Source organism: Phaethon aethereus (genome assembly GCF_964289735.1).
Source record: "Phaethon aethereus genome assembly, chromosome: 18".
NCBI classification, from domain to species: Eukaryota; Metazoa; Chordata; class Aves; order Phaethontiformes; family Phaethontidae; genus Phaethon; species Phaethon aethereus.
Genome location: NC_138594.1, coordinates 1466776 through 1494143, shown reverse-complemented (window position 1 = coordinate 1494143; position 27368 = coordinate 1466776). Strand labels below are relative to the sequence as shown.

The 27368-nt window shown below is 48.6% G+C and overlaps 1 protein-coding gene across 1 annotated transcript in view; it reads left to right on the top strand.

Annotated features, from left to right (window-relative positions):
- Positions 1–27368, top strand: part of MYOCD (myocardin) — a gene marked incomplete at both ends in the record, with an annotated part of 113242 nt that overhangs the window by 66836 nt on the left and 19038 nt on the right. The window contains 2 exons of the mRNA XM_082008070.1: positions 20381–20446; positions 26161–26216. Coding sequence (XP_081864196.1) covers positions 20381–20446; positions 26161–26216 — 122 coding nt within the window. The remainder of the gene's footprint in view (positions 1–20380; positions 20447–26160; positions 26217–27368) is intronic.

Below are 27368 nucleotides of genomic sequence, written 5' to 3'. Positions count from 1 at the left end.
GCTCTCAAGCTCTATGAGCAGTTAGAAAGGTGACAGAGCAGCTAAAACGCCTGGCAGACAGTGGCAAATTCAAGGTAGGCAAATGCTGCTGTGGTGGTGCTTACCAGGGCCTGATGCAATCAGAAGGTAAGGACTGGGCTGTGTTGAAACACCCGTGCTCACAAGCTTCCCGACCAAAGAAATACCATGCTCTGGGCTAAGGACTGAGCTAGGACCAAGTTAAGATAATTCAGAACCATTTCCCAGAGACCACTTCACAGTGACAGAGCACACTGCTGCTTTGCTAGCTCCAACACTGAAAAGCTCTGTCTGTCCCAGGTCATGGAGAGGAATATCCTGACTGTTTGCCATGTGAGGGCCAGAAGACCTCTTTTCCGTGCAATTCCACCCTGGGCTGAGCCTCAGGCATGCAAAGAGAAGCTAATTTCTTTGCAGGTTCCTAAAGACCATGACCAACAGCACAGCTGAAGCTCTGATACAGCAGTCTCAGAACAGGAGATTCATATCTGCCTTAACTTTGCACGACTGCAGTGACCCATGTCTCCATCATTGGGACCCATTAATGTGCAGTTCACCTGCCCCATTGTAAAAGTCTCCCTCAGGGAAAGATTGCTTTTTCCACTATCAAGGTGATGACATCCTGGCAGAAGGTATCTTCAAAGGATAGTGAGTCTTGGTTACTGGTTTCCCTGTAATACCTGCCCTACATTCAGTTTATCACAGCTGTATCGGTTATGAGTGGAAGAATGCACTTCTCCTGAGCAACATATTTATAAAGGCAAATCTCTGTCCAGCCTTCCCCCTCCTTCAGGATTCAGAATTATACCAGCCTGGGGACACTCAGCACAGAGCTCTGTGCCAGTACAGCTGTATGTCCCCATGGGACCTTCGCCAGTACAGCTGCACAAGCACGCAACAAATTATCACTAGCCTACACATGGGATGGGGTCATGATTTCATCCCATCAGGTTTGTCTTCCCAGAGCACACTGTGGAGATACAAGAAATAAGGCTATGGCAGGAGGGCTGTTCCCCAAATGGAGCTGCCAGGTGCTAGAGAGAAGAAGCCAAACTGGGCTCATTCATACAGGAGAGGATGGTCTGAGCAGATGTGACTGGCAGAATATCAGGTTTGGGGAAAAACTGTTTGCTTGGACAGTTGCAAACTGTTTATGAGACCTTTTACTTGGCATTACATCCAACCCTAAGTCTTGCAGTGAATTTGGTTTGCTGAATCAGGGATTTGCTGTTGACAATGCCGATAAATACACTCTGTGCTGGCATCAACACCAGCAGCAGCTGGAGTACACTGGTAAAATGGCAGGTCTTCTCTGGTGCAGAGCTGGATCTCCTGTGCAATGAGAAAACAAATGCCATAGTGGGCCAGGCAAAGTGGATCCCCTGCACGAGGCTGAGAGGGCAGGAAGCAGACCCCAGCCTCACCTGGCGGCACAGCCCTGGGGGGGGTCTGGGACACGTTTCTCCCTGGGGCTGTGGCTCCACAGCCCTGAGACCTGCTGGTGTCTGGGCTTCTGTGGCACAGACACTGTGTCACACACTGACCCCTCTAAGTCCCCAGAGGGATCTCACAGTAACATCAGCTCATTTGGGTCTTTTTCCCACAGATGCAAATCTACATAGAAACAAACAATCTGCTTTAAAATAAATCAGTACCATAAACAATAGGGTGTGCTGTAAGATTAGAAGGGACTGCTTCCTGGTATCTGGTGAGCAACACAGAGCTGATATCCTTATGGCTCTGGGGTGCGACTTCTCAGTTCAAAGGAATTCCCTGCCATGACTAATTTATTCTGGTATTTAAGGCTCATTTCTTCACTCACAGCAGTCAATTTGACCCCATTTACAGCAGAGATGCCTAAAGCAGTGCTGGAAACAGGAGAACAGGGAGCAATGCTGGTCTTTGTAGTCTTTGGTACCTATGTGCCTGTTTCACCTTCCAAAGAAAGGTGGTGGCTGGTGGTGATGCCTGCTCTTTTCAGAGATGAACAGTGACTGTGGTGCAGCACAGTGCCTGGTGGCAGATGTGTCCAAGACATGTGAGGGCTCAGACAGTGTGATCTCTGGAAACACATGAAGACTTTGTGGAGGGTTTTACTATTTCTGGGCTACCTAAGGCAGATAGACTCCAGGCAAATGGCTCAGTATCTGTGGTGTGATCTCAGGGCCTGTCCTCTAGTCTGAGGTTTACGGGAGACAACTTACCTCTGTTTCCTGAGGACATCAGGGATACATGTGGTTAAGGCTGACTCTCACGTAATGACCAGCACAGGGAAACACCAGCTCTGGACTGTGAATTCAGCAGTTGAGTCATGTGGGGAGATGAGTCCTCTCTTTAGAGGTTGCATCACCTCCTAAGAAACAAGCATGGGCAGTGAACCTAGAGCTTGCAAGGTTTGGACACAGTATTCCCTGGAGGAGGAAAGGGAGAGGGAGAGAGAGGGAGGGAAGGGAGAAGAGGAGAAGAAAATGTCTTTCAACTCTTCTAAAATCTCAGCCTTTGTCAATGGCATGGTTCTACAGGGCATAGTTTGTGGATGTTCCTTTTTGGAGAGGGGAGAAAGGATTTATAAGAGCAGGTCCTGGAATCATCATCATGGGACTTGGAATCTTCACCATCTCAGAAGCCTGGGGTCAACTAATACCACGGCCTCTCACAAGAGCCCATGTGTGCCTGATCCCTTCCCACACCTGCCCTAGCAGGGAGAGGCAGCAGTTTGCAAGACCCAGGCCAGACCTGTGGCATTGCTCCCCATGGAGGTACTCTGTAGGTACAGCATGTGTACAGTGTTCACAAGGTGGCACAAGTTTCTCCTGGCGCAACCAGGTTCCGGCATTGTTTAACAATCTGACTTACTGGCTTTCTTCATTATCACTTAATTCCATCACAGGCTTATCTCTGCATTAAACAAAGTGGTAAATAGCGGACTGGGTTGTAGTTAATACTCTGAGAGGATGTCAGGTGGGTAAGCGGCAGTAGAAACCTAAGTTGGGTGCCTAGTGGTGCTCATGAACTGGCTTTCTTCCCCCCTACATGTCTGTGCAACTTAACTTACCTTACTTTACTTGCCTGGCTTGGTAAGGGCAGGGCATTGCCCTCATTTGGGATAAAAAATTGGCACACTATATAAAGCATCCCAAGGAGAGAGGAACAACCATTGCAAGCACCAGCAGAAGAGCAAGAGGTGGAAAGGATGGTGGCCAGATAATAACATCTCCAGGTCCAGTAGTATGCTGGGGTCTGTCTTTCCTAGGCGTGTGATTAAGGAGCTGTTGAAGTAGCATTGAAGTGATTTTAGAAGAAATTTGTCAAATGAGTAGTAACAAATCTCTGGGACCTGGTAGCCCTGGAGGACTGCAGAACTCTGAAATATTGAAAGGAACATGTCTCTGCTGCAAAACATGGTGTGAGACCCAACATCCTTATCTGCTGTGGGTGGTAATTCTGATGCTTGTTTTTACAAAAGGTTCCAGTGAGGACCCAAGGAACTATAAATGTGTAGATGTTCATTCTCGTTTGCAAATTTGTTGAACAGATTTAGCAGAAATATGGAGGAATTGTATGTATGGGTGTTATCATGCCCACCAATCGTGCAAAAGTCTTCAAAAGTATTCACTGACAGCATGGCTAAGAGTGGACCACAGAATACAGTGGATGTGGGTTTCCACCAACTTTTCAATGGGATTTCTCCTCAGATATCTCTAGCTCCAACCTGGTAGGTGGGAAGAGGAAAGGCCTTCCCAGGACTAATGACTTGTTAAAGACAGGAGTCTGACTGAAGTAGCTTGTGGAGAGCTAAAGGAACATGTGCTGGGACAGGGTTCCTCAGCAGAAGGGAAAAAAGGGCTGATGACTCACGATTACTAAAGCAGTTAGAAATAAAACTTCCTGCAAAGAGCTGCAGAAGGTTCTCTCAATGCTGAGTGTTTGAAAGATGAAATATCAGATGAGATTCAACATCAATACATGTAAATAATGCACAGAGAGGGGAAGGGAAATGACCCGTCTATGCATCTCCACAGTCAAGAGGCCAGCATTAGCAATTACGACTCAAGGAAGAGAAACTGGGGTCACTTCAAACTTGAGAAATGACAGCCCCAAGTCTAGTGGCTGCCGAAATGACCAGTACAGTTTCTGTAGCCTACTCAGAAGAGCACCTCAGTACTCTCAGTGTGGTGGCTCCAACACTATTTGGACAGGAAGCTGCAAGGAGAGAAGTCCCAGAGAAGCAAGATCATCTTGAGATGTTGTTTGTGCTGACACAGAGTGTCTCCTCAGTCTCCCTAAGAAAATTCTGATTTAACCAGAAGGTGAGTTTTTAGATGAGATCATATGCAGCAGTTTGAGCCCCTTGGTCAACACTTCAATCTTCTTGTTCTTTTTCATTTTTGGTGTCATTCAGCAGAGTGCCAATGCTGATTGTTTGGATGTGGGAGCTCAGGGGAAGGACTATCAGTGGCCACAGGCTGTATCTTGCAAGAAAAAGGAATTAAAGAAAGCTGCAACAGTCTCATCCATTCCCTCGTGGGCTTGTAATGCCAAGGAAGAGAGAGCAAAGCCATAACACCAGCAATCCTGCACAGGTACTGGCGTTCAGGACAGGCTCTGACATCTCTTGTGAGGAACCCCTGATACTGAGAAACTCACACTGTGTGAGAGGATGCGGGGGTGCCTCACACAGCTAAACATCTGGTGTAAATGTGCTCAGACAGAAGCAGGCTCACTCTTTCAGCTAGCGGAGTACTAGCCCTGGGATACATGGCCAGTACAACCTCCCATACACAGTGCTGGTCTGACATATGCCCTCCAGGGGAACTGCTCACGAATTCTCTGCAGATTAATAAAAAGTCCTGTGAAGAGAGTAGGGAGGAACAAAGGTATCCCATTAAAATGGAGCTCAGGCCAGCCAGGTGGGACATCACGTACATCCCTAGCAAACTACCAACAGGGTAAATCACATCACACTTTTCATTAATCTGGGTGAACAGTCAACAAACAAGTAGAAAGCTTTATTCTGAAGCGTAGAAACCATCTCATCCAACTTAACCTCTGTTCATACTCGCAGTGACTCAAGCTCAGGGAACCTGTGATCTTTGCGTGACTCCACCTCACAGGCTTCTCTGCTTGGGGAGTTTGCAGGGTTCATCCTCCATACTGACATGAAAGTAAGAAATTTATCCACATCAGGTGGGATCCATCTGCCACTGTCTGGTCATCCTCCCCAGTTGAGGCAGGCCACACACCAATTTCTTGATCATTCTGGGTTTTTACTAACCTGTTTACTTTTTCAGCTGTACATTTTGCAACCCCTACCCCACCTAAAAAAATAATACATATAGTGCTTGACCTTCTTCCATATTGATCATTGCCCAACCTTTCTACCTCCTTTTCTTGTGTAACCCTCATTTTGACTAATCACAGTACTTTGCTTCCTGCCTTAGAACACCACACTTGTGTGGGACCATGTGAAAAATTTTCTGAAAGTAAAAAACTGAATATTTTAATTGGTTCTCTTTTATTTACTGCTTTAAAGGCACCTCCAGGCTGCTCTGAAAAATTAGGCGACCACAGCCTATGTCCATCTCACCCACTAATTATTTTAGTAGTCCAGCTAGAAAACAAGAATCCTTTGTCTTCATTTTTCATTTAGGTGGCCAATGCATCTCCATGAAAGAGGAAAGGCTATGATACTCAAGGGCTCAGGGACCCAGAAGGCTTCTGCACTGTCTACATCCTTGATGTGGGGTCTTTCAACAACTCCTCTTCTGTGCACGTGCCTCAGTAGAGACAACGTGCTGGTTGTGGAGGTGATGGGAGAAGCCCACCCAGCAGAGTGCCTTGCAGCAGGGGCCAGTCCTGGCCTGCCAGCCTCCTCCAGGCTTTTGATATCAGGCCTGGAGCTCCTGTGCCTAGAGTGCACTTGGGGCAGCTCACTGCTCTTTGGTGGTCCTAGGCCGTCCCTGCTGATGGCCTTTTCAGAATCACAGAATCACTAAGGTTGGAAAGGACCTTCAAGATCATCAAGGCCAAGCATTAATCCAGCGCCACCATGTTCCCTAAACCATGTCTTGAAGCGCCACATCCGCTTGTTTTTTGAACACGTCCAGAGATGGCGACTCCATTACATCCTTGGGCAGCCTGTTCCAATGCCTGACCACCCTCTCAGTGAAGAAATTTTTCCTAATATCCAATCTAAACCTCCCCTGGTACAACTTGAGGCCATTTCCTCTCGTCCCATTGCTGGTTATTTGGGAGAAGAGACCAGCGCCCTCGTCGCCACAACCCCCTTTCAGGTAGTTGTAGAGAGCGATAAGGTCTCCCCTCAGCCTCCTCTTCTCCAGACTAAACAACCCCAGTTCCCTCAGACGCTCCTCATAAGACCCCTCACCAGCTCTGTTGCCCTTCTCTGGACATGCTCCAGCACCTCAGCATCCTTCTTGTAGTGAGGGGCCCAAAACTGAACACAGGATTCAAGCTGTGGCCTCACCAGTGCCGAGTACAGGGGCACGATCACTTCCCTACTCCTGCTGGCCACACTAGTGCTGATACAGGCCAGGATGCTGTCAGCCTTCTTGGCCACCTGGGCACACTGCTGGCTCATGTTCAGCCAGCTGTCAACCAGCACCCCCAGGTCCCTTTACGCTGGGCAGCTCTCCAGCCACTCCTCCCCAAGCCTGTAGCATTGCATGGAGTTGTTGCGGCCGAAGTGCAGAACCCTGCACTTGGCCTTATTAAACCTCATACATTTGACCTCTGCCCATCGATCCAGCCTGTCCAGATCCCTCTGCAGAGCCCTCCTACCCTCCAGCAGGTCAACATTTCCACCCAACTTGGTGTCATCTGCAAACTTACTGAGGGAACACTCGATGCCCTCATCCAGATCATCTATAAAGATATTGAACAAGACCGGCCCCAGAACCAAGCCCTGGGGAACACCGCTTGTGACCAGCTGCCAGCCGGATTTAACGCCGTTCACCACAACTCTCTGGGCTCGGCCATCCAGCCAGTTCCTCACCCAGTGAAGAGTAAACTTGTCTAAGCCATGAGCCACCAGTTTCTCCAGGAGAATGCTGTGGGAGACACTGTCAAAGGCTTTACTGAAGTCCAGGTAGACAACATCCACAGCCTTTCCCTCATCCACTAGGTGGGTCACCTGGTCATGGCAGGATCACGGACTGCAGTGTCTCCCTTGCACTCCACTCCTCTTCCACTGAACTCGAAAGACTGGAGATGGTGAATTTCAGGAAGAAAAGGACATGGACAGGAACCACTCCAGTAGCAGCAAGAAGGGACTGACTTCCTCTTCTCACAGGAAGACATAACAGTGGAGTGAAAAGTGCTAGAGACCCTTCCTCTGGGCTGCTGGGTGACATGTGCATTATCATGGCTGATGTGGAACCAGAGACCACATCTGAAGATAGTCCTGAAGGAGCAGAGGGACAGATCCAGGGTGTCACCAGCACATGAGGCTGCATGGCCAGACCTTCCTCAGGCAGGTCCAGCTAATTCATGAAGCAGAAGACATTAGGAACCGGCAGGCTCCAAAAGGATCCAGGGGTACCTGAGCAGGGGCAGTAAATCATACAGGAGTTTGTAATGCAAAAATCTACATGAAGCTGCAATTTGAGACTGGGTGTCGATGAGTCCTGTCTTCTTCTTGAGCTGCTCATGGTGTGGTTCTGCTAAACGGTGGCATTTGTTTCAGGACACTGTTACTTATGAGGAGCAGTCCATTAGATAGGACATTTCAAACATAGTGGACTAAATATTAGGAAAATTAGTAAGAAACAAGCCAGCTCATTGGATACTGCAGTAGGGCTCTGTTTACTGAATCACGTCCATGCTTGGTGATTAATTTATTTCAATAACTGTCAGACGTTAAGGAATATCCACTTTATCAGATGTAGGATGACCAGGAAACCACACGTCCAGCCCACAACAGATAGAAAGCTCAGCTCAGAGCAGCCACATCGCATGGACTACAGGGGGGTGCGGGACCTCGGTACTTCTCAGCTCTCAGTGGGGCATGCTGGAATCAGAGCTTCTGGGGCTACCAGGCTTCTAAGGTCTTTGACCACATGGGCCTAGGAGTCTGGAAGCCCTGAAATTCCTATCACAAAGCAAAAATGTTTACAAGAACTTCCCAATAACCACAGGATTTAAAAAAAAAACAACAAAAAAACACCAAGTAAGCAAAGAAAAAAACCCCAAACCAGGTCTGAAGGAGTTTTCAGGTGGATGTTTATGCTCTAGCAGGAATCTAGGCAGCTTCCCAGGTGAGACCCATGTGTCAGGGAAGCTGAGACCTATCCTTGACTTAGCTTAACTTGTACCACTTATGTTACATGGGAAAAGGTGTCGTAAGTTCATTTCCATCCACTTACCTCAAGTGAACCAGACATGGGCTTGGGAATGGGGAGCCTCAAAGGATCCGCATCTCTTTATTTTGGCTGTTTGCAAACAGGTTTTCTTCTCTGAGAGAACGTTTGGCAGGTGGAGAAGCATGCTCCATTGCAGCTATGTCCAGCACATGGCTGTGCCCAGCCTCCTTGGGATTGCAGTGCTCATCTGTAGCACAGGAAACTTTAAGTCAAGATTTAGCCCTGCCTCATTTGTTTGGCAATATTCTGAGTGTTTGTGTGTAACAGAACCAGAGGACATGTTCTGATTGCCTGCAGCGTGTGCTACCTGAGCCACGGCGTATGCAAGCATCTCGAGCGGCTAATCCTACAGATGCAGCCACAAACTGACAAAGATGTGCACCAAGCAGCGCAGCTTTGGGCTCACCTACGTGGCAGGAGGCAAGCGCAGCCGAAACACCTGAGCACCCCTGTGCTCACTTCCAGCGTCCTAGCACAGCCTCGGACCTGTGCAGCCCAGGGCGCAGCCTGCCCTGCATGCCAGCACCCAAACAAGCCGGACGAGGGGCGGCAGCAGCCGCAGCCGCAGCTCCATGTGCCGAGTAGCCGCGTCCTCTGTCTCCCTGATGGGAAGGGCATCCAATGCGGCACTCGCACAGAAGGACCGGCGCCCAGCCGTCCCCTTGTCCGGGACATTTGCCCTGACCCAGCCCTTCCTTCACCTTAGGGACACACGGACCCCAAAACCACACTGGCCGCCCCGACGAGGGAGCCGGAGGCCGCGGGGCCTGCCTCGCACCACGCTGCAAAGAGTTAAGCCCTCGCTCTGTTGATATTTCCGAGCAGCTCCCAAAGTCGGCCGAGCCGGGGAGCGCCCTGATTGGCTGCGTACCGGCCGGTAGTAATTAGTATCAGATATCAAACTTCTGTCTCTGCTAAGACCCTTTCCGATAGTCGCTGCTCCCCGCTAGACGATGACATCAGCCAGGACACCCAGCTGCTGGTAGTAAACTCCGGGCGGGAGGAGGCTCCCACTAGCTCCACGTTAATTAGTTCAACACAGCACAGGGGGAGCAGTTGGTGTCTGTGGAGGGTCAGTGCTGGATGGGACCAAATCTTTCAAAGCCACTTGCTGCTTCTTGCCAGCCAGCTGTAAAAGCACCCAGAGAGTCCAGGAGAGCTGGATGAATCCTGAGCACTAGCCGTGGTCTGGTCGGCTTTTCTCTGTGGAGGAAGTTAATGGTTTAAGTGAGGGGCGTCTGGATCTGGTCCCCGAGTCACCATGACACTCCTGGGGTCTGAGCACTCCTTGCTGATTCGGAGCAAGTTCAGATCAGGTAGGGGAAACCTTGAGATTTCTCTTAAAACTTCTCTCTCCGGCAAGCCGTAGCTACAGACTGTTTTGCATTAAATGTTTGGAAGCAGCATGCAAGCAAAATATTCAGGGGGTAGTAGAGCTGTCACGGCTTTGCTCTTACAGAGGCTGTTCCGCAAGTGGAGAAACGCATCTTCCTTCCTCTGTGTGGCTTTTTTTTTTTTTTTTCCTGGTTTTTCATTGTCTTCGATTTATGTCTGTGGTTTATTTTCGTAAAACTGCAGTTCCCAGGTCTCCTGCCCTGGCTCTGCTGCAAAGGATTTGAGCAGGAAGCCAAAAGGGCATCTGAGATAAACAAGGTACCTAACGCCACCCGTATATTCCAGGTGCTCTTGTGGGTCCGTCTGTAATAGTCGCGGTGAGGATGGGCCTGACACTCTCTCTGACATGCAGGCAGCTGACTTTGTTCCATTAAGTTGTGACTAATTGGAGAAAAATGAATTTGAAGAAATGCGTCATTTTTAGAAGTAAAAATAACAAATGGAACATGAAAAGTATTTAAAGTGACATCATCAGAGAAATAAAACCAGAGCCACACAATTGATTGCCACTCTCGGAGGGTTTGCAAGTAAAACATGCCTCTGTCTCGTAAGTTAGGGGAAGCACCGGTAAGGGGCTTCTCAGAGGACGTTCAGCGTGAGTGAAGGTGAGTGAAGGTGAACTATGGGACGGTCACTTCTAAATCAGACCCTCTGCTGGATATTCATGCCTTTATTCACTGGCTTTATTTATAGTAAGTATGCTGTGTTTGTGAGTGGGTATCTTTACTTGTAATTTTTTTAATTAACATAACATACTGTAATATTAATGGTAATGTCAAAAAAATGTTCTCGAGGAGCTTTCTCTGACCTTCCCAAGGGTGAAGTTCTCCCCGGGAATATTATCTGTGAGGATGTTCAGACAAACCAGCCGCATGTGCCGTATGGGACGCTGTAAAACCGGACAGGGTAGTCACGTTGGAACATGCACCCGGTCTGGCATGTCACCCACGCAGTGTGTGTTTTTGCCTCCTCGTGCATTGTAGATAATGAAATTAGAGATTTATGATACTGATGGTAGACATGAGTGGTGTTATCAGGATCTCTTAGATAGCTGGGTGGTCAACTTAAACTTTGTTTTCTCGGCAAATACAAAGTTGGCAGCTAGTTGAAAATCCAAGAGTGTGTGTGCAAACACAAGTGTCCTAGCCTGGCTGAATTACACAAAACTTGGGGCCAGGGCTTTAGTGTGGTTTCCATATCGCTCTGATCTTACATTTCATTAGATTAAGTCATTCTTTAGATTTTGTTGGTATATTATGGTACATTGCTGTTCATTTGAAAAAAATCTCAGTCTGTAACAATTCCTCCTGCAACTACAAAGCAACACTGCCACCTTTCTGACAGAGGAGGATGGGCTGTGTTACATGTCCCTGCATTCTTTTCAAATGAACCAGTATTGTTTTTAAGGCTCATTTCTGGTTTATTTGTAAGCTGGCTTTATTAAGGAACCAACAGTGGGATCTCTAAACATATTTTTCAAATGATTCTCCAGTAAAAGTAAACTTTGTGGGTCCTTGCATCCATAAATTCTCATGCCTTTCAGCATTTCTAGGGCAGTCAATTTGTGGGGCGTTCTTTGGTTCATGACTTATTCCCACAACTGCCATCCCTCACTATTGCCTGGTGAAAGATTTCCCGTTTGACAAGATTTCTCTGCCTATTTATTGAGTCAGGCTTGCCAAAATCCCAAATACGTGTCTGCACCTCTCTCTCCCCACTGCTGCGACCACTGCAGGTAATGAGGGACATGGCCGCAGCACAACCCTGCTCATTGCAGTCTGTGAGACAGGGGAGGAAAGAGGAATGCTGAGGAATACAAATAAATCAATAATGCTGTTTTCAGCTTGTAGTAACATGGGGAGAAGAAAAGCTAACATTTAATGGTTGTGGTCAGATCTCTTTTATGTGCAAAGCCTCTATGGGACAGAGTTTCCTCTGGTGTCCCTGCTCCCTGTGCAGACTTTGGTAGCTGTAAAGCCCCACAAGGATGGCGGGAGGTGCGGTGCTCTGATTTACTGTCCTCCATTCGCTTGGAAGAGGGATGGATGTCTCAGACAACCCATCGTCCTGCACCACACCTCCCTGCATGACTCAGGGGCTGTAACATGCCAACAGACAACAGCAGTTCACTCAGAGAGCTGTGTAGCTTGCACAGAGCAAGGGACAGACAAGCCAGGATGGATCAGGCCCTGAAATGCCAAGCCCTGAGAAGCTGTGCTTCAACGATGCGCTGTTGCTTTGGAAATGGTCTTGCACAGGCAGGTGTGAGGCTTTGCTTGCTCCCCAGGTTTGGGAAGGATTAGCTGTGCTCCGTGACTCATGACAAGTTTGAATCCCTTTTGAAGGATTCCAGGCCAATGTTAATGAGGGCTGAGGTAAATCTTAATAACTCAACTGTTGCTGTTTCTCCATGGTCTCCACACAATGAGCAGCTGAAAAAGCTATGTGTGTGTTAAAGGGTGTTAGAGATATATTAGTTGCTTGTTGTTTCCTCATCCCAGGATCCCTTTAATGTCTGTGGCACACAGCAGGCAGAAAGTGGGGCAAGAAGGTGGCAACTAGAAGATGGTGGGACATAAGTGTCCCTCCTAGAGTGGCTCAAGGGTCAGCTTTCCTGTCCCTTGCTTCCATCTGGCAGCATCAGTGGCAAGAAACAGAAAGTTCGCGAGGAGAGGCTGATCTGGTGGAGGCAGTGGCTTTTTCATACAGTGCCCAGCAGTCCTTCCTTGAGTCCCCTGGTGTTTTCTTCTGCTCTTCTCTCCCACAGTAAGGGACCAGCATAGCCATGCAGTGTGGAGGGACAGTAGGTACCCCAGTGCAGGGCACCAGGAACTGCTCGAGAGGAGATAGATCAAATCACCAACATGCTGCAGGCCTTCAGGTTCCCCCTCCCCTTCCTTGAGGATCTGTGTGCACGTTTATTTTGTCTGTTTTGCCAAAGATAAATATACTGATCTGAGGTCATCCTGACAAATTTTGCAGGAATGATGATTCTTCAAGCCTGCCATGCTATCCCATGTGCTCCAATTATCAATGGGATTGCACTAAATCAACTAGGACATCTAAGGGCTGTTCCAGAAACATATTTAACTCTTCCCAGAGACAATCATTTATGTGAAGTGATCTCCTGCTTTGAATACAAACCAACTGTACTCTAGCAGCAGAGAAATATTGTCATCAGACAGAGCAAACAAAGCTGGCAAATGCAGACTTAACATTAACTCTGACCTTTTCTGTCCAGCGATATGGAAAGAGAGTTTACAAGGCCAACATCTGCATAACATCAGTGGTAGTTCAGATAATTGGTGAGAAGTGAAAGTTTAACACTCTAAATATGGCTCTGCATGGCTTGGCATGGGGTAATATCCAGGCCTAATTGTGGACACATGGGTGTGAATTTGCAGAGAAGACTTTCCTGGCTCTGTGGAGGAAAGGATTCATGCTTACACACAGGGCTTGAATGAAGCTGGTTGAGATTGGAGAGGAGTTTATTCTGTCTGCCTGTGGTGGAGAGAGTGATTTGGACCAAAATCAGCAGGCTAATAAAGGCAGAAGAGAGTAGGTCTTGCTAGGGTGTTAGGCCAGGCATTTTGGCAGAACCTTTATTTTCATTTTCCCAGTGTCCAAAGATAAAGCACGTGCATGGGTTTCCTCTCAGATCATGAACTCATACAGTTCACAATCATTGTGTGCATTCAAACCATGGCTTCTCCATGACAAATGACACTGTTTTGTGATTTCATGAAGTTTTTGTAAAACATTGACTTGATGTAGATCAGTTTGTGCTTGGTTTTGTTTTTCCAGCAGCTTATACCTTAGTGTTTTAGCTGACAGACATACGTTTCTCTGTCAGTCAGGCATGTGTTATAGCACAGATTGAAACATACCTCACTGTGCTTGAGAAGAAGGATGTATGGGCTGCTCACAGGGATCCTGAAGGCATGACTCCAAAGAAGTCTGGTCACAGCCTGTTCTCAGGACCATGGCAAGGTTGGGGTTGCACATTATGGTGGACGCAGCCCTCAGAGGGATTTCACAGCCAGTTGTTCTTTAGTGGTGACCTGTGCCCATTAGGCGGCCTGGGCTCCTTGCTAGGTGTGGTCCTATGTGTCCTCCAAGGCATCTGCAGGCCTCGACATGGGTTTAGAGATGTTGTCTCACCAATGTAGATGAGATCTTTGGTGTACTGCAGCCTCCCAAGTCACACACAAATTCGTAGCACATCTGCCTGGGAGAATGCAAAATACTCCCACTTCTGCAGCGAGATCACCACCGGCAGAGGTAAAGCTGGTGTGGCTGGGCCCCACTCCGAGGCAGTTCCCGGCCATGAGAGCGCTGACCAGGGCCTTCCATGGCTGTCCCAGCTGAGCTGTGCCACTTTCAGCTGGGTTGTGGCTGGCTGAGTTTCATCTCTGCTCACATGGGTCCCACACAGGCCATGTTGTCAGAGGACAACATGGGCCTGGAGACGTGATGCTACAGAGAAATCACTTTGTGGGACCTGGCTATCAGCAGAGCAGATGGGCCGAGAGCCATGGAGGGCCACAGGACAGAGCCTGGCCGAGGTGTTTTTGTAAAAGAGCAGCTCCAGAAAAGCAGCCCCTGTGATGATCTGCTGGACCCATACTTCACCCGGCCGGTGAGGAGGTCAGCTCCCTCGTCACCCAGCTCAGGGTGACTCCACGTTCACCCAGGTACAGCCCCCACATCAGGAGCTGATGTCGGCCTGTTGCCCAGCTGGGACAGAGCCGCACTGCTCTGGGCTGCCCTGCCCGTTTGGGCGTCCGGCTTTGAGTACAGGTTCCTGCTCCTGGCGCAGCCGCAAGAAACAGCCACAGCTCTGAGAAGGCCACAAGCAACCCTGCCACCAAGCCAGCCCTGCTCCCGCCCTGCTGGCACCTTGGGACAGTCGAAGGATCCCACAGGCATCTCCCACTGGGCAGCTTGCCCCCTGCTCACGCGAGAAAGCACCAGACATCACCTGTGAAGGCAGTCCCGAAGCAGGCAGCAATTCTGCCTTTCAAGGGAGACCCAGCGGTCCAAAACAGGGCCATTTTCTGGCAGCCGGTCTGTGAGCAGGGGCAAGTCATCAGGTTCCTCGGGTACACACCATGGCCGCATACACTGGCCATGGACGAACATGTGTTTCACATTTGCTCAGCTGCTGTTTGACAGGCAACAAAGCTGCTGCTGCTGAGCACAGGAGTCTCTCCTCCCCATCGCCCCATTCCCAGCTTGCTGCCAGCTCCCCACTGGCCCCAGCAGAGCAGTCCCCATCCTGTCCGCCATTCAGCCACACTCACGCTCCTAAAGCCCCAGCTCTGGGCCATGAAGGGCAGGAAGGAGCTGCTGGGGTGGCTGGCAGAGTGGACAGTGACTTGCTGCGGCTTTTTTCAGTGGCAGTGCCAGCTTCAGTTGTTTGCCAAACTGCTGCCTCCCATCATGGTCACGCACTTGGGTCAAACTGGCATAACATGGTGCCCCTGCCGGTCCCCTTCACTGCACAGCCCAGGAGCAGCAGTGGGTGCAGGAAGCAGCGCAAGGCACAGGGATCAACAGGCAACTGCCTGACCACCAATTCTGGTAGCAGCAGTGACTTATTTCAGGGGAATATGAGAGCACAGCGATTTCACTGGTTGTGAATGTGGTTCCCAACCAGAGCAAAGGTGCTGGTGCAGGCCAGGCAGGGAGGAAACCAGCAGCTGTTGGGATTTCACCCGAAACCACATAAGAGAGCTGGAAAGAGCTGAAGCAGGAAGGACTCTGCCTCAGTCGCTCCCCTTTCCAGAGGGTCTGTCATAGATAGAGACAGATGCTGGGTCGGAAGTCAAGCAGCAGCAATGCGCCTGCAGCTCCACCTGGGCAACTCGTCTCAGCTGCGAGGCTGAGCTGAATGCGGAGAAAGCCTCGTGCAGCCTCAGAGTTTCCAGGAAACCTGCTCTGGTCACTTCCTAAGTGCTGGTGGGAAGGGACAGGCTCTGATCCAGCCTCCTTCTTGGAGACAGACCATTGCCAGCACTACATCAGGTCAGCCATGTTTTTGCCTCCCTGCCCTAGTCCTGAACCCTGTGAGAAGGGCAGTTCTCCCACCTCCCTGGGCAATGTGCCTCAGTGTTGCTCAGCCTCCTGTGCTGTTAAAGCAAATTCACCAAAGAGAGAAGGGTGCTATGAGTGCTTTGGCAATGCCTCAGCATGGGGGATGCTCTGATGCAGGTAATAAAAGTCCCATTCTGTCCAGCTGCTGAGCACTGGACTCAAAAGTGCCCCCACCGATTGAAGAAGGTGGCCAGGTCTGCTCACTTCTGGGGTGGAGGGAGGATTTGAACATGTCTTTTCCAGTGCATCACCAGGCCAGGCAAGGCCCAAGCTTTCCTTTTAGCTTCCTAAAGCTCTGAGTTAAACTCCTAGGGAGGAGGATGACTCAAGACTGCGAGTCATAGGCAGTGCTCAGAGCTCAGGCCACCAGAGCTAGCTATGGCTGATGCCAGGTGGTCTCCTCTGCACCAGTGACACAGGCCCACTGCAGAGGATGTTTCTGGAGGCTGTATCACTAAATGGGACTTGGTGCTAGCATAGAAGAGAGGATTATTTCTAACAGAAGTCCATGAGCAAAATCACTGGAATAGCTCTGACATGCCTTGCTTCATCTAGGGAGGGATTTCTCATCATGGGGTGCCATAGGCAGGAGCAGGCTTGCTGAAAGCTGATGGCACCAGCACAGCTTGGTACCACACGGTGACCAGTGTGCATGACTGCTCCCTGGGGGATACTTAGAATGATTTGGGTTGGAAGGGACCTTTACAGGTAATCTAGGTTTTTCTTTTCACCTTTTCACCATCTTTTCACCTTTTCACCATCTTTTCACCTTTTCACCATCTTTTCACCACCCAAGCTGGTGCAGACAGGAAACAAGGATGCTGGCAGTGTGGGACCAAGACTGTCTCACCAGCGGTACTCCTTTCATCACTCTTTGTAATGTAACTGTTCCTCTGAAGTGTTAGCAAAGCAGTTTGCTTGGAAAAAAAAGAATGTTCCAGAAAAAAATAATTCCTGTATGTGGTGGGTGACAGCATCTCAAAGTGAGTCATTGGCAGCACTCAGAGCTCAGGCCTCTGGACATGTAGCAAAGGAAGAGGACAGGAATGCAGCTGGGTCAGACACAGCTTCAATGGATTCCAGTCCCCTTCAAGAAGCACCTCAGTAGTGGTTGCTTGGATCATGCAAGGGGCTCCTCCAGCCCTGTTTTTAAGCATTGTTAGTTGTAAGGGAAAGGTGCAAGCCTTGACTTGGCATCTGCTGAGCTGCAAGCTGCAGCACTGACTCAGAGACTGCCCAAAGTAGTGGCTGCTTTACCACTTTCTGCAGGGATGGGAAGTTCAGTTTTATTGTCTGACACTGTCCACAGCTACGTTTCTTCAGATGGTTTGCAAAAGGGTTTGGAAGTTCATAGAGATGACACTGGAGAGTCAAGGCATGCATCCTACTGCATGAGGGGGTCCAGATACTGATGAATATTCAGTAGCCGAAATAACTGTTTCAACCATCAAGCTTGGGCTGTTCCTGGAAATAGCATTTGTATATGCCTGTCCTCACATTTTTTGTCAGCTTGCCCTGAACAGGCAAGGCTGGATAAACTTTTCGTCTTTGCCCTGTGGCTTTAGAATAGACCAGAAAGTTTGTAAGCTCAGCATGGCTCAAGGTGAACCACGTGTCTGAGGGAGGTTGCATGGCTTGCCCATAGCCACTCACCCATGGAAGAGCTTAGCTCTCACCCTCAAAACAGCTTGTATCACTGCTGGGTCAGAGCCTTTATGACTGTCAGCATGAAAAACAATTTGGAGACCTTTTCTCTCTGCACAAAATTATCATTAAATAATATCATGTCCCCTCTGTGATGGTCTATCCACAATGCTTAGCACAGGAAACAAAGGAGAGGCTGTTAGCTGGAGCACGGACCAGCTGCGGTAGGGTAGGCTCCCCTGGACTATGCAGTTTGCTGGAAGGCAGTAGGATCCGCGAAATCTGGGCTCCTAAGTGCTGCTCCTGCATCCAAGCAAAGGGAGAGCTTAGCAGTGAAGCCTACACATGTTTTCAGCACTTCTTTCTTCAAGGCAGATTCTGGATCTTATAACCACCATGCTCAAAATAATCATCACTTCCCAAGCTATGCTTCAAGGGAATTTGTTGTATCTCCTTTTTCTCTAAACAGGCCTGGCTGACAGCTGACTGCACCCTGAGGCTGTTAAATTATTAGTCTGCTAGGAAGGGCTATGAAATAAGCAGAAGAAGCAGAGAATGTGGGCTTTGAACAGACAGTCATCTGATTGACAGCATCCCCCTTGCTCATGTGGATGTGGTGTATCACTTGGCCTGGCTGTGTTGGAGGTCGGAACGAAATGGTGCAAATAATTCGGCACATGTGGGAGCTGTGAAGGGAAGTAATGGAGCATCCTGACTTGGGATATTTTACAGCTAGATGGGGCAGACTTCTGTGTCCTTGGCAGGGTGTTGTATGTGACTCTAGAAGTCTTTGCTATCTCTGATTCCCATTTGATGATGATGGGATGTTGTCTGTAAATTGCCTCAGTTTAACACAAGATGCTCTGATGCCTGGGATGCTGGACCAGGACCTAGGGGAGTCGAGAATCATTCCTGGGTGAGCTTCAAAGCTTCTTCATTCTTGGACAGTCTCCAACCTCCCTTAGCTCACCTGTTCCATAAAGATACATCTCTTCCTTGGCGAAAGTGCAAAGCTATGTGACCAGTCATAGAGAAGGTTCTACACAGAGAAACTGGGGTCCACCTCACTCTGTGTAAGATACCTACCATGAGCTGGTTACCATTAGACTGCCTCTACAGTCAAGGAGGAAAGACAGGCATTCCTAAAGCATGGACTGCCTGATTTGGTTTTAAGGTTCTCTGAGGCAGGGGTGTGACTCCTGAAAAATGGGGATGCAGATAACTGGGTTCGATGTAGATACCTAGAGTGCTAGGGTCTAAACCCATGTCCAAGGGCAGAACCAGCACTGACTGGGGGTGGTGTCATGGGGAAATGGAGGGCTGCAGACTTCTTTCTTAGACAGTGACTTCTAGCCACCAGCTTCACACTGGCATAACAGGAATAGCATGCATGCAGACCAGGTACCGAAGGCTACATTTTTCCCTCAGAGCAAGAATCTATCTTTGGTGTCCTAAGAAGTGCTGGAATTTGGCAGGAGATCATTGTCCCACATTAGGCCGTCACTAAACATTTGCTCTGAATGTGCCACATGGTTTGCACAGAGGACATGGTAAAGTCACAATGGCAATCAGGGAGCCTTGTGCTTTGGGGACTCCTCTGGAAGGGATTATTATTCAGGTCCATCCATGTTGCAGGGAAGCCGCATTGTTGGCAGAGCTCAGCAGCTGCTCCTGAGGACAAAAAAGCTGTTATACCCTCTCTTCCCTTTCCAATACTGGCTCTCTCAGGGCAGCTAAAGAGATGCCGTCTGGGGGTGTGCTGGTAGGCAGGGGATATGTGTGCGGTTATATTGTGACCGCTGAAAGATATATGTCCTTGTGGCAGGCTTTACTGAGTTTCCATCAGGAAAATATGGAAGTGAGTTTTATGTTTTACCTTGTGATACAGGCGTGTATCTTCTTGAAGACAAATTTGCAAAAACAAAGGTGTAGAATATGTTACTAGCTCAAAGTACAGGCAGGGTTACCTGAGCGATGGGATGAACTAACTTGTGCAGTCCTGGGCCACGCAGAGGTGGCTTTGCTGAAGGCAGGCTGCAGATGTACGGTAGGTTGTCATTGCATACTGTAAATATTGAGCGGTGCTTCTTTGTTTTACACCTAATCAATGCTCTGTAGCTGAGGCCATGCTGCTAAGCTGCTTAATGACCCTGATCAGTGGTTCATTCCCATCTGTCAGTGCATTGTTTCCAAAAGGAAAGTATACTGGAGATTGCAGGTCCTTGGAGCAGTGGGTTCATACAGAGATGGCACTAATCTCTCCTCACTACATTATCTACATCCCCCTCAGCAGACTAAGCATATCTGCATCCAGTGCCAAGCCTTGCAGGGCTGGAAATATGCTGCCAAGCCCTCAGGAGGGTGATGGATTTGGAAAACTCTACTCAACCCACAGTGCTGGGGTGAGGAAAGACCTCCCAGCTTCAGAGTTCAGAGCTGAGCAACTATTTGAGCTGAAGCCATAGTCACCTGAGGCTGTTATTGCAGGTGTCAGGCAGGGATCAGTCTGTCCCAGGCACTGGGGTACTGCCTGCACCAGAAGCAGCCCTGCCCTGCTCATCTGTCTGCAAAAGTGAGGACTGGCTCAGTGCAGGCTACGCAGCTCCTTCCTGCCAGTCCTCCTTGGCTTGGAGCACTTGCTGCACCAAGGCTGGTCCAGCAGCAGCAGGGATCAGTGCCAGACCTCTGTGCCACACACAGACCCCCTGACACATTGTTACCGATAGATTTATTAATAAATAATGATAGATGATAAATAATTTGTTTATTAATAATGATATTAATAAATAAATGATAGGTTTATTAATAAAATCCTGCATCTTTTCCTGACACTCTGTCTCTCACAGTTTTACAGCTACGACTTCAGCAGAGAAGGACCCGTGAGCAGCTGGCAGACCAAGGCATCATGCCACGTGAGTATCTTTTTCTGCCTTTTTCACCCACTCCTGGCTCAGAGGGACTGTGTTCATCCTGGGCACTGCTGGGGCACCATGTGGCACCAGCAGCCTGCTCAGACCCACTCAGTTCTGAGCAGATTGCTACCGGGGGGACTTTGCTTCCTTCCCTGTAGAAATATTATTGTCCCTGGTGCTGTACAATGGTGCCCAGCATTTGCTGCTGCTCAAACTGAAGTTAGGAGAGATGCTTAGCTTACACCGTCTAAAAATTCAGCTGCATAGCTCCCTATCCAAGCGGTCACTGTAGCAGGACAAGCGTATCCAACACCAAGCAGAAGACTCACAAAGCTCTTCATGTAGGCAAGGGCAAAGAATCTCATGTCCTCCTGTAAAAGCCAGGAACCTCTGTGGCAGGATCAGACCCACGAATGAGGAAGAGGTATAGAGGGCCCATTCCAGGAGGCTGTGGAAGAAGGAAGTGGTGGGTAACTGCCTTGGCCCCAGTGCAGAGAGGCAGCCCCTGGATGAGTGAGACATTTCCAGATCTGTGCCTGTGCCCAGCCAGGACCCCACAGGGCAGAACTGTCAGTGTACACTGGAGGCTAGTGAAACCCCACCTGGGCCTGCCTGCTTGCAGACTGACGAATGTTGTCCGTGCCTTCCCCTCTCTGACATTCATGCTTGATAACCTGGCATTGAAGGACAAGCTCCAGGCCAGCATTATTCATCATCAGAAAGCCAGTTGCTAGAGCCCAAAAAGTAAGTGAATGAAAATGATCCCCTTCTGCAGCTGCAGGTACATCATGAAACCTCTAGCACTACCAGAGAAATGAAGTTGGGAGCTCAGCCCTGCTCGATGGATAACTCCATCCTGATGTAGCTCATGTGCATGAACCTGTGATTATCTGGGACCCATGCAGAGGATTATCCTTTCCATCTCATCAAGGGCCTCTTGGGTTCACTGCTAAGATCACAATTTTTCCAAAGTCTGTGTCACTTTTTTCGCTTCTGGCTAACCTTGGAGACTGTTATCCAGCTCTTCCCTAAACAGCAGAACAACAGCTCATTAAGAGAATGGCTATAGCACTGCTTGCTGCACCCCGCCCATCTCTCTGCCCCTCTCATGCAGCTGCCTTCCTGAAGGATTCACAGAATCACAGAATCATTAAGGTTGGAAAAGACCTTTAAGATCATCAAGTCCAACCATCAACCCAACACCACCATGCCCACCGAACTATATCCTGAAGTGCCATGTCCACATGTTTTTTAAACACTTCCAGTGATGGTGACTCCATCACCTCCCTGGGCAGCCTGTTCCAATGCCTGACCACTCTCTCAGCGAAGAAATTTTTCCTAATATCCAATCTAAACCTCCCCTGGCACAACCTGAGACCATTTCCTCTCGTCCTGTCGTTGGTTACTTGGGAGAAGAGACCAACACCCACGTCGCCACAGCCCCCTTTCAGGTAGTTGTAGAGAGCGATAAGGTCTCCCCTCAGTCTCCTCTTCTGCAGACTGAACAACCCCAGTTCCCTCAGCCGCTCCTCAAGCAAGACTTGTGCTCCAGACCCCTCACCAGCTTCATTGCCCTTCTCTAGACACGTTCCAGCACCTCAACGTCCTTCTTGTAGTGAGGGGTCCAAAACTGAACACAATATTCAAGGTGCGGCCTCACCAGTGCTGAGTACAGGGGCACAATCACTGCCCTACTCCTGCTGGCCACACCATTGCTGATACAGGCCAGGATGTTGGCCTTCTTTGCCACGTGATTGTGTCAAAGTAGACAGAAACAGATGTCTTCTCAGTACAGTAGTGCCAGCATCAAGCATTAAGAAAATTTGAGCAGGATGACAAAAATCATGACTGTCAGAATGATCAGTTTTAAGACTGATGCAGTCTTAAATGAATGCAGGTTCTTTTCATTTTTCTTCTGTTTATTTCTTTAAACATTCAGATTTTATGCTGCCTGCCACCAAAGAGCAAGCATTTTAATCACAGGACTCCAGGAGTTGAAGCTTTAAGCAAAATATTACGACATTTGTTGTAGTATTGCAAGCACTGGCAACATAGTCAGTGGCCAAAAATATATCTAACATCTCCTGAACTGCTCAGTCCACTTTGTAAAGGTGGGCACACTCAGGCAAGGTGCAGGACACCCCATTGCAGATGTATGGAGCAGTAGGGCCAACTGAGAGGTTTGTGTACCTGACGCTGCCCTGCAGGGCCCAGTGCATGGGACTGTGTTTTTACAAAAGGCACCTAACATTTAAAACTTGCACATTGCAGGCCACATATTAGGCTGAATTTATCTGATGGCAACTGAAGGGTATTTTCCTGTTACTTACAGCTTCATTGCACTCCAAACTTCTAGGCTGATATTTTCCAGTCTGGTTTCTGTCCAAGAAGGACATTTTGAGAAGCTTGAGCACAGTTCAGTATTCACTTCACTGAAAGTAATAGAAAAAAAGGTACTTTGGCCATTATAAAACCAAAAGTGCAGAATTTAACTGCTGAATTTGATCGCAGGAGGAAATGTCAGATGTTAGCGTTTAATACATGGGAGCCCCAGTCAGCTTCCCCGTGGCTTGGGCATGTGGAGTCATTCCTTATGAAAAATATAACCATATCTTCCCATGCCCTATTGGCTCTGAGGACCAGCACGTGAGGTGGGCCAGGACAGGATCTCAGTTCACATGCATTGCAGGAAGGCGAGAAATGAACCAATATGGCTGTAACCCACAGTGGTTGAGAACAGCCCTTCTAGAAAGAGAAAAGATGGGCATTGCTGGTCTCCATGGTAAGAATCAGGTTTGGTACCAGGCCTGGAGCACACACTTGATCCCACATTGCACATCAGATTTTGCACAAGGATTGTTTTCAAGCCATTGCATACATTTTCTGCTGATATAATCCCAGGACAGAGAAACTTTGTTTTTCTAACTGATCCATTTTATAGAGAGTCCAGAAAGACAGATGGAAGGTCAGAGTAACAGAATAGCATTGGATAAAAGTTTTGAGGGCTTGTAGAAACCCTTGTAGGAAGGGGAGTTGAACAGAACCTGCTGAGCTGTTCACCAGTGCAGCTATAGCACAGTAAGCATGAAACATTGGAGTAAGTCCTAGGAAGGTGGCCTTTTTTTGGTATCCAAGAGAATAGTGCGGAAAGAAGTGTCACTGTTAACGTGAGCATAGTGCAGTGAGATGAATATCCTTACCAAGCCCAGTCTGTGTTTGGTTTGACTGGAAAAGATTAATGCCATTGCATACCTGAGCTCTGTTCACACTCCCTTGGATGTTCCTCTAAGAAATGTGAAACTTCAGATGGCCTCATCACTGGAGAAGGCAAGAAACTGCCTAAAGGAGGATGCTCAGGAGCAAAAGGCAGTAGCATTGCACAAGACTTCAGGTTCAAATCTAGACTCTGATTTTCAGATGTTTTCAGATTGTAAATTGAACAACTGGATGGCGAAACAATCAACACTACTGAAACAAGATCTATAGATAAAGAGAGGTGGCAGACTGCTAGGCAAGGTCAGCCTGTGGGTCCCTTCAGTCCCATGACTCTGTGTATGGAGTGTCCTCTGAAAGCAAGGGGAGATCCAGGTTCATTGAGACACAGCCGTGCTCCTGATGCATAAGAGTGCAGTTGAGAGCAGAGCCTGCCCCATTCTTCAGGCTCACCAAGTAGGAAGTTTCCATTTCATGCAAAAATACATGCAGTTTTGTTTTCCTAGTGAAACTGGTAGGGTTTCAGCAAAAGCATTTTAAATCAAGAGCATGTGGGGGTTACTTGCAGAAAGGCAGGCTGTAGAGCTGAACATGGATGAACCCTTCCTCTAGACCTGCACAGACTCCTGCCCCGGACCCCAGCCAGATTCTGCTCACCTGCCCAAAAGGAGGTGGAGGCATCTTGCAGGATCAAGGATTCCTCAAAGCAAGGTTCCCCCCACTGTGATGGGCAGCAGAAATAGCTACACTTGAAGTAAAGACCCTCTTGCTGTACACAGCTACCACCTCATCCTCTAACTCAAACCTTACAGGCAATAGTCCCAAGATTATCAACACCAAGCACAACAGCTCTGCCCTGTTGCCTCCAGACCATCAGCCATTTGAAGCTGACATGTCATGCCCTGACAAGTTGTCTGAATAACCAGTGCTAGCAATGTCTTTATTTGTTTTGCAGACTAATACAAGCTGCAGCATCCACATAATTCCTCCAAACATCTTGGTAAATGACTAAATTCTGCAACATTTTCCCCTTGAATAGCATGGTGTTTGGTCAATGCCCATAACACACTCCCAATGTCAGTAGTTCACAATGGGCAGGGCTGTAAAGGTCATCTCTCTTGCTAGCTTCATTTTCTCATGTGCATCATTTTATTTTGCTTCTGATTAAACCAGCTGTCACAAGTCCTCATGGCTGCTCACTGGAGCATGGCACAGTAACACTAGCTTGTCTGTATGTCTGCTTTCCAAATGTTAGGAGCAGGAATGTGCCTTCTGTGTTTTACTGGGATTCACTGGAGGTTAGGGGGGTTGCCCAGGGTGTTGTCTACAAAAAGCCAGTTCAAAGGGTCCCCAAACATTTCCTGGCTGCCCCAGTCCTTTCCTCATCCTCCTCTAGACTGATGGAGGTAACATGTCCTGTGTGAAAATAATTTCTGTCCTTATTGGATCCCATTCAGAAGATGGAAAGGGCATTCCTCTTGCCAAAGAGTTGTAGCAGATCATTTTTGTGGGTCAGGACACCTTCCCCTTCCCCGTCCCAATGGGAACAGTTTATTTTGCTTGCTTACACAGCCAGAAAAGAATTTTTGCAGCATCTGAGAAATATTAACCCCTTCATCGTGCAAATTCTGCTCCAATTTCTACTGAACCAGAGTAAACAAGGAAATGTGCAAGGTCCTCCATGACTCCAGTACAGACTGCTCCATGGGACCGGTGTTCATTGGTCCAACAGCCAGAGATTAATGGCTTTGCTTCGGGAGCTCCTCTGCGTTAATCCTCCTTGGTGTTAGGAGATGCTGAGAGCATGATCTTCTGCCTGCTACCTGGCCGGGCAAGTACTCAGGGAGGTCCCATGTCACACAGATGCTTCTGGGCAGGGGACAGGACAAATGCCCAGTGAGAACCTAAAGGAGAGGGATGGGTGGTCAGAGAAAGAGGAACTTTCTCTGACTTCCAGAGGAACTGGAATTTTCAATCCAGAAGGAGGAACAAAGGACCACAGCTCTGGGGTTTTGCCTTGAAATACCCTTGCTGAAGCCTGTGCCCACACAGCCCCAGGAGGTAAAGCAGACCTCAAGCCTCAGTCATCTGCAGGTTTTACTTGCAGGTGAGGTCCTCTCTCAGGTTGTTGTTCTTCCCAGATCTGTCTTCTGGGTCTGTGGTGCCTTCCACAACCTGCAGGAAGCACTCCAGGGAAAAGCCGCATCTGCTCTCTGATGTGTCTCACAGAGCACTACATTTCAAAGCCTGCACCCCCTCCCTGCCCATGTGCCTCCTGTGCTCCCCGTGCTCTTCGTCCCCCCTGCTCTCTTGCTGTGGACTGTCTGAGAGCACGGGATTTCCCAGAGCTTTCCTGAGTTATTTTTAGTCAGCGCAATAAAGAGAAGGGCTATTTTGTGTTGCTATTTTTATAGCACTCATTAAAATGCTGTTGCTGAATATCCTGGTGGCTGCTTGCTTCTGCTCCTGTGCTGACTGCTCCTCTTTCTTTCCTGTTGCAGCACTGAAAAGCCCATCCACATTCCATGAACAGCGAAAAAGTCTGGAGCGAGCCAAGGTAACTCCTGCAGCCATCCCAATGAGGGAACACATGGGCTCGCTTTGCATGCATTGCGGGGTTTGAAAGCACCTTCCACCACTGTCCCCTCCTCTGGCATCCTTGTGGCCAAGGATGAGGCTCAGGGTCTCTCCCCTGCTTCCAGACATGGTGGGGCTAAGCCAGGGTTCACAAAGGTTCCAGCACCCTTCTCCAAGCAGGGGAGGTTTAAAAAGGGCAGAGAGGCCATCTGTGCCCTGAGCTATGGGGTTTCACAACAGCCCCTGGGTTCTACAAGAGGCTGTGGCCAGGGTGTAGTTCAGCATGGTACCAACAGTCCTTCCAGTAAATGTACAAGCAACTGAAGCGGTGTTTTCCTCTCCGGGCCAGGTCCACAGCCTGCTCCTCGCTGTTCTGGTTGCTCTGCTCTCATACTCAAGTCCGTGGGGTTAGAGCAGGGCCAGCAGCAAACAGGACAAACAGAGCCTCACTATTTAGCAAGTGTGCAGAAGGAATGCAGATGCCCTTTGTTACCTGGAGTGAGTCCCCAGGGAGCTCACGCTTGTCATCAGGGGAGAGCCTGGCTTTTAGCTCGGCAGTGCAGCTTGCCCATTACAACACACAACGTCCAAGGGGCTAAGTGGGCCAGACTCCCACCAGCCCCATTATCTCAGGCTTCCCTAAATATTGCTGAAGGCAGAGATAAGATAAGTAGCCATTTCCAGAACACATCAAAACTCTGTGATGCCATCACTTTTTGGGAAATCACACTGGTTTTCCACGCACCCATCATTCAGCCTTGACCAAGCTGGAAGGAAGTCCACAGAAAAGGGAACACTCTGTCATGCAGGTTTTGCTTAAACACATGAGTTTGTTCCATTAATCTGCAAAACGTGCTTGCAGTCATGTGGAAAAGGACCTTTGCGAGGAAGAATGATTGTAAAATATGGAGAAGTGCTCTTCTGAACTTAAATACACTCCAAATCACTTGCCCTGAGTCTCCTGCAGTAATAAACGGCTGGCATAAGAAACAGAATATGACTCTGAAAAATTACTATGCTTACAAAATTTCAAGCAATCCAAAGTATCCTTGAAGTGTCATATATTTTACAGTTTAAGTATACATTTGCGTCTCTGTCTTTCTCTTCAAAGGCTTTCACTGGCTAGTTGCCT